Source organism: Quercus suber, unplaced genomic scaffold, assembly GCF_002906115.3.
Source record: "Quercus suber isolate HL8 unplaced genomic scaffold, Cork oak 2.0 scaffold_26, whole genome shotgun sequence".
NCBI classification, from domain to species: domain Eukaryota; kingdom Viridiplantae; phylum Streptophyta; class Magnoliopsida; order Fagales; family Fagaceae; genus Quercus; species Quercus suber.
Window position 1 is genome coordinate 1,656,881 of NW_027069491.1, and position 8,033 is coordinate 1,664,913.

General features: G+C 34.7%; 1 protein-coding gene across 1 annotated transcript; it reads left to right on the top strand.

Annotated features, from left to right (window-relative positions):
* Positions 1-255: 255 nt before the first annotated feature.
* On the top strand, positions 256-4,344 carry LOC111996727 (serine/threonine receptor-like kinase NFP). The gene is made up of 2 exons (XM_024028731.2): positions 256-1,471; positions 3,398-4,344. Exons 1-2 carry the CDS (start codon positions 323-325, stop codon positions 4,130-4,132), a joined length of 1,884 nt encoding a protein of 627 aa, XP_023884499.1. The 5' UTR covers positions 256-322; the 3' UTR covers positions 4,133-4,344.
* The last annotated feature ends 3,689 nt before the right edge of the window (positions 4,345-8,033 follow it).

Consider the following 8,033-nt stretch of genomic DNA (forward strand, 5'->3'; position numbering starts at 1 on the left):
TCTTATAAAATCCACTTAATCTGAAGAAATTATGAAAAGCATATCTGCCAACAAGGGATGGGTGGGTGGGTGGATTTATCATTAAACTAGGTTGACCACAAACAATAAGAAAATGAGAAAATGAGAAAATATTTAGTGGTAGGGTAGGGCCAATTTGACATTAATGTGACAAGTTGACAAGCACAGGCGTCCTGACTAAAAAGTCGTCAAAGAGAGTTTGTTTATTCATCTGCTGCGATTGAGCCTATATATTATAGATCTTTCACGGTTCACAAACACCTTCAGAGTTAATTGGCAAGAAAAACACAAGAAGAAAAGCCTAATGAAAACCAAACCCCAATGCATCTCTTCTCTCTTGCTCTTTTTCCTCTCCTACTGTCACCTTCTCCACCTCTCAGATGCCCAACCGGAAGCAAATACTACAGGCTTCACCTGCACAACTAGCCAGTACAAGTATCCATGCCAAACCTATGCTTTCTACCAAGCCAGAGCCCCAGACTTCCTTGACCTGGCCTCCATAGGTGACCTCTTCTCAGTCAGCCGCCTCAAGATATCAGAACCTAGCAACATATCCTCCCCTTCCTCCGCTCTTGTTGCTGGCCAACCCCTCTTTGTTCCTATTTCATGCTCTTGTAACTCCATTAACACCACCACTAACTTCTCTTATGCCAATCTCTCATATATAATCAAACCAAATGACACTTTCTACATTGTTTCCACCTTTAAGTTTATGAACCTCACAACCTACTTTTCTGTTGAGCTTGTCAACCCCACTCTAGTCCCTACGAACCTTTCTATTGGTGTTACTGTCCTTTTTCCTATCTTTTGCAAGTGTCCTAACACGACCCAGTTGCAAAACAAAGTCAATTATCTGATATCCTATGTGTTCCAACCTTTTGATAACTTATCATCAGTTGCTTCAAGGTTTAATGTTTCACAACAATCTATAATTGATGTTAATGGAAACAACTTTCAGCCTTTCAATACCATATTCATTCCAGTCACTGAACTTCCAAAACTATCACAGCCTGTTGTTGCTCCTTCCCCTCCTCCTGCTGTACCTCCTCCAGCTGTTGAAGTGGATGAGCGTGATGGGGTTGTCACAGGATTGGCAATTGGGTTGGCAATCACAGGGTTTTTGCTGCTTTTGCTTAGTGGGTTGTGGGTTTATAGAGAGACTGCGTTGAAGAAGAGGAAGGGTGTGAAGGACGAGGAGGAGAGGCAGAGGAAGCTGTTGGATAAGGAAGGGAAAGGGTTGAAAGGAATGGAGGTGAATTTGATGGCAGATGTTTCAGATTGCTTGGACAAGTACAGGGTGTTTAAGATTGAAGAGTTGATAGAAGCCACTGATGGATTCAGTGAGAGTTGCTTGGTTCAAGGGTCTGTGTACAAAGGGTATATTGATGGGGAGGTCTACGCCATCAAGAAGATGAAGTGGAATGCCTACGAGGAGCTCAAGATCTTACAGAAGGTAAAAAAATCCTTTTCCACATACATTACAGTCTTTACTGTTTACTAGCTTTTATCTTTTCTACAATTCATTATGGTTATAAATTGTGATCAAAGCAAACACACTATTGTGCATCAATAATGGTAGATTATAAAATTGTGAAAATTTTTAAGAGGGTAGAATAGATTGCCAATGGGCTATGGCCTTGGTTTTCCGCCCCATGTGCGGTGTGCTTTTGGGGTTCGATTTGTCTAATCTTCACTAATAAAAAACAGAAGGGTAGATTAGTTCAATAAAGTTGAAGTACAAGTATTCTGTGCTCACTTTCCATCAAAAATAATAATTATAATAAAATTTTCACAACTATAAACTTTTATACAATAAAATTAATGTTAGATCGCAAACGTTTATAGTGATTTCAATAAAAGTGATATTGCAGAAATAATAATAATAACCTGCCACCTCGATAAATCTGGGAAAAAAACTTCATTGTAGTTAAAAGAAACAAAGATTGAAACTTTTTCTTCTAAAAAAAATAAGATTGAAGCATTTGAACAGATAAACTATTCCACATATATTCCACAAGAGAGAGAGAGAGTCCAGCAGATAAAAAGAAGAAGATAGTGATCCAATGACGCTGGTCCAGCAGCCCCAATAATATTCTAATTCTCTAGAACCTATAAAACAAAGGTTAGGTGAAATGACCTATCTATATAGAAAAATGCTAAGGTTTTCGTAAGTATTATGTTAAAAGTTATGACATAATGATCCATTTCTTTGGGGTCTAATCAACTCATACCAAAGCTATAAAGTATAAAGTATAAACCATTAGATGCCCATAGAAAGGGCATCATTCTATTATTCTGTACCATATTGATTGCAGAATAATACATCCTATTAAAAATGCTAATGAAGATATTATAAGAGAGTTTCAAAACTTGAACCATAACCAAAAACTGATGTAAGTTCCATAAATAAAATAAAATAAAATAAAAAACTGGAGTAAGAAATGTCACTATTGTCAGTTGTGTCGGAAGATATGCAATTCAATAGAATAGATTATTCATTATTCCAAAAACTTCCAAGGTACAGCCGTGCCCTACAAGTTGTAATTCAACCATTTTTTAATTTCATTTGAGTGAAAGCCACATGGCTGACTTGGTTCCTTAGTCAAGAATCTTTCCAATTCTTGTGTCTTATTATTTAGATTGTTCTTATAAATGCAAATGCATTATGATTTTCATAATAGGTTAGGTAAGCTCCTTCTTTTTTTTTTTTTAACTTAGAAATTATAAGAAACACAAATGGACAACAAGAAGACTGGTAAAGGAAAACAGATGAAACAGAAGGTCCAGACTTGCTTTCTCGGATGGGCCAAAAACTTTGCAGTGAGGTTTAGCCCCATCTCTTGGCAAGGAACAACTTTTCCTTGACAAGGAATATCACTAGAGCTTGGTCCATTCACCAAGCATAGCCGAAAGCCTTGGTCTTGGATGCTCAAAGGAGATATATGGGCTTTCCACTCAATAACTCCCGTAGAAAATTGGCTAGAGTTGTATATAGATTTTGGAAAAATCCCACCTAAAAAAAGGGGTTAATGTAGAATGAAAAAGTTAGACACGAGTCCTAGAATGAAAAAATGGGTCCTAGAAATGAAAAATTAGCTCATACTTCAGGAACAATAGTATCTTCTCTCACAGGAGAATAATGGATTCTACCATGAATTTCATTTAGGGCATTTGTCATTTTCTATCTTTTCTTCTCAATTTTTCTTTAAACACATTTTCAAGAGTTGCGTGCTCTGGGATATTGAATACTTACTTCCTTAAAACGCCAATTATCTGTGGTAGTTAATGTTGATTTTTTTTTTAATGCGATTTTATTTTGGATGAAATATATATATATATATTAATTTCAATAACAAAACCATGATTTTTTCTTGTGAAGGTAAATCATGGCAATTTGGTGAGGTTAGAGGGCTTCTGCATAGACCCAGAAGATGCTACTTGCTATCTAATTTATGAGTTTGTTGAAAATGGATCTCTTGACTCGTGGCTGCATGGAAACAAGGATGAAAAAATGAACTGGAAAACAAGGTTGCGGATAGCCATTGATGTTGCAAATGGTCTCCAATACATCCATGAGCACACTAGGCCACGGGTTGTACACAAAGACATCAAAAGTAGCAACATTCTCTTAGATATGAACTTTAGAGCCAAAATTGCCAATTTTGGTCTAGCAAAATCCGGATGCAATGCCATAACAATGCACATTGTTGGAACTCAAGGTTATATTGCACCAGAGTATTTAGCTGACGGGGTGGTCTCAACTAAAATGGATGTATTTTCTTTTGGAGTGGTTTTACTAGAACTTATTTCTGGTAAGGAGGCCCTTGATGAGGAAGGGAATGTTTTGTGGGCAAAGACTAGTGGACTTTTGGATGGGAATGAGGAAAGGAAGGTGAAGAGAGTGAAGCAATGGATGGATGAGGTTTTGGTTAGGGAGTCTTGCTCCATGGACAGTTTGATGAATGTCATGTCTATTGCCATTGCTTGTTTGCATAGAGACCCAACAAAGAGGCCAAGTATGGTGGATGTTGTTTATGCATTGTGTAAGAGCGATGATTTTGGCTTTGAAATCTCTGATGATGGATTATCAGCTCCACTAGTAGACGCAAGATAATGTAAATTATAGTTGTTTTAGTCAACTGCTTGTGTTTGAGTATGCTAGTTGATGTTATAAGAATAAGATCGATGGTGATCCTGCAAAGTGAAATCTTGTTATTAGTTGAAATGTATTATTATTATGTTATTACTTCTTTCACAGTAAGAAAAGTGAAAGCCTCATTACAAGAGGATGATGGTGACTGAGTGAAGATTATGTGCTGATTCTTAGTGGCTGCTCTAGCAAAAGATATAGCTAGCCCTTGTGCACTCATTGTCACATATGGAGAAAATTAATGTAAATCCTAACATTTGAAAAAGAAAGAATTAGTTTTAGGATTTTGTTAACAAGCGAATTAAATGCACAAAGGTGATTTAATACTCTTTATCAATCGTTGCTTTCACAATTTCCAGCTCCAGCACCTTTATAGTCTTTTACTTCCAACATAATCCTTTGGATGCGAACTAATTTGAGGCCTTTTTAACCACCACACACTCTTGTTGGTGAGATGGTCACTTCACAAATATAAGTGCTAGTAGGGTATGGAGGAACAAGATTCGGGGTTTAAGTCTACATGAATGAGCTTTATACACATATACACTTAGACTAGGCTAAAACTATCTTGTGTAAATAAAAAAAATAAAAAAAATAAAAGTCTCTTTCATAAATGTGGCCCTATTTATTAAATTAACATGCAACATTGACCAATGACGGAAATATTTGTCTTGATTGAATCATTAATAAATAATAAGTGCTGCCAATGAGTCCGATGGGCATGTAAATTCATTCTCATAGGTAGGGTATTGATTAATGCTGTTGTGATGTTACTAGCACGAGAAGAATCCAAGCCCTAGATAAAGCTAATAAGTAGTCATATGAATATCAAGTTACCAATATTTTGTGACCATCCTGAATCCTGAATCCTTCATTTTCCTTTTCTTAGGAAGATGAAAAATGGGGGGAAATAAAATGTGAGAGAAGTTTTTATTTTCCATTTTTGATAAAGAAGAAAATTAAGTGGAAAGATAGTAGGGTGGGAGGGGATTTTCTCCCAAGACCTTATTCTTTTCTTTTATTTATTTATTTTATTATTATTATTTTTAATCCAAAGTAGAGAGAAAACAAAGAGGAAAATCTAGAGTTAACATGAAATGAGAATTTGATTATGAAATTCTAGAGAGGAGAAACGAGATGTAATCAGCTTAAATTTGAGATAGTTATTTGAAAATCTAATAAAAGGCTAGATTTGTTATCACATCTTTGCCTTATTATTAAAAATATCAACCGAATGGATAATTTCTTCAAACAACAAGTAGTTGGGAGTGGTTAGATTGGGGGGTTAAAATGAGATTCTCTATATGAGCTATAAACAAAATATTTTTCACAACAATTAAATTAATAAGCCTTAACTAATTCTCATATGAGCCTGATGCTACTATAATTTTTTTATCTACCAATAACAATTCATTATCTCGATAATTGTAAAATTTGTGTGTTTATGTACTTGTTGCTTTCTGTATTGTGGGGTTTTAGTAGGTGGACCTGTTGCTATAGCTGTGCTGTGTGTGGGCTCGGTAGGTTGTACATGGAGGCATTGATAAAGGTCTGACAGATGCAAGGTAAGTCATCATGTACTTGTTGATCGGTATAAAATACTGAAATTCAATGAAGCGGTGACACATAAATAGAGTGCGGAAATAGATCTGTCCCTGGCATTACTCCGATTGAATGGGTCAGTACCCATAATGGAGCCCAACCCAACTGAAGGGGTGGGCCGGGCCAGTTTCCTTAGTTAACATTGAAAGCCAAGGAGCAGCATACGAGTCGAAGGCCAGCTTGGATATATTGTTGCTATCCCATTGAAGTGCTCCCTTTAATACCAAAAAATGGAAATGAACATTTTTGTCTTTTCCATTTTTAAGTTGATTAAAGTTTAAGGGGGTCCCAACTTTCTTTTTTTCCAAAAGCTCTGTCTCTTTCGCCGATCTGCCCAAGTAAATTATTGATTTGGTGCAAGAAAGAAAAAGAAAAGAAAAGAATTTTTAATGGAGGAGAGGGGGTTGGTACTTGATAGTGGCAGTGTGGCACAGGGAAAGCACGTGGCCACGTGGCATACAGAAATCCACGTGATGTTAATGTAAAAACTCTTATTTTGATTGCTCTAATTCGGCATTAACTCCGTTTTCAAATCCCAAAGCTTCACATTATGTATCACGTGTGATGTAAAAGTAAAAAAAAAAAAAAATTTAAAGTTCCTTTGTCAATGATAATAGCACTAACTTAATCAAATGAGAAATCACATGGTGCATGAATCACATGTAAAGTCTTTTAGAGCTTAAAATTTTCCTTTGCTAACAATGATATGCAACAAATCAATCAAATGAAAAAATAACAAAGAATAAAAATACTTGAGAGTATTTTTTTAAGAGAGCTTCAACTTACCACTTCTGTTTTTTATAATAACTTTTTATCGATTTTTGATGTAGACGATAATTAAACTTTAAATATTTTATTTAATTGTCAAAAATTTTTCCAATTAAATTAACTGAATCATTACTTAAAAGTTAATAATATAAAAGAAACATGATAACAATAAGATGATGCTCAATTTTGGTATACTAGATATTATTGGCTAAGATGGACTCAATTATTGTTTTTTGGGTGCAAGTGATAATTTGGCCATTAGCTCAGAATCCACAAAATGATTCATAAACGTTGGAAGGTGTTTTATTTTATTTTGACATCCAAATAAATATTTAAATATTTTGGGGTCCTTAAAAAAATAAAAATGTTATCAGCACTCAGCAGCACTTGTGTGTCTATGTGACCGAAAATTATATATCGTGAACGTGACAGTGAAGTGGTCCAGAAATATTGTTCTCTTTGGGACTTAGAAAAGGACTGGTAAAGATTTTTGACAAGACTGACCCATCATTCTGCTTCGCAAATTTAGCCCCATGTGGTTTTCTGCTATCTACTGTACGGACCCTTTACGCAGTCCTGTAACTTTTTCTTCTTTATTTCTTTTTTTTTTTTTTTTTTGATGAGTCTTCTTTATTTCTTATTAATCTATGGTTTTTTTGTCTTTTCATTTCATTTCTCCAACATAAATGTGGCCCTATTTATTAAATTAACATGCAACATTGACCAATGACGGAAATATTTGTCTTGATTGAATCATTAATAAATAATAAGTGCTGCCAATGAGTCCGATGGGCATGTAAATTCATTCTCATAGGTAGGGTATTGATTAATGCTGTTGTGATGTTACTAGCACGAGAAGAATCCAAGCCCTAGATAAAGCTAATAAGTAGTCATATGAATATCAAGTTACCAATATTTTGTGACCATCCTGAATCCTGAATCCTTCATTTTCCTTTTCTTAGGAAGATGAAAAATGGGGGGAAATAAAATGTGAGAGAAGTTTTTATTTTCCATTTTTGATAAAGAAGAAAATTAAGTGGAAAGATAGTAGGGTGGGAGGGGATTTTCTCCCAAGACCTTATTCTTTTCTTTTATTTATTTATTTTATTATTATTATTTTTAATCCAAAGTAGAGAGAAAACAAAGAGGAAAATCTAGAGTTAACATGAAATGAGAATTTGATTATGAAATTCTAGAGAGGAGAAACGAGATGTAATCAGCTTAAATTTGAGATAGTTATTTGAAAATCTAATAAAAGGCTAGATTTGTTATCACATCTTTGCCTTATTATTAAAAATATCAACCGAATGGATAATTTCTTCAAACAACAAGTAGTTGGGAGTGGTTAGATTGGGGGGTTAAAATGAGATTCTCTATATGAGCTATAAACAAAATATTTTTCACAACAATTAAATTAATAAGCCTTAACTAATTCTCATATGAGCCTGATGCTACTATAATTTTTTTATCTACCAATAACAATTCATTATCTCGA

What these genes read in the sequence shown, in the direction of transcription:
- LOC111996727 (XM_024028731.2), top strand. Translation starts at nt 323, where the DNA reads ATGAAAACCAAACCCCAATGCATCTCTTCTCTCTTGCTCTTTTTCCTC. An exon ending in AGCTCAAGATCTTACAGAAG is followed by an intron (nt 1,472 to 3,397) that starts GTAAAAAAATCC and finishes TTTCTTGTGAAG; the next exon opens with GTAAATCATGGCAATTTGGT.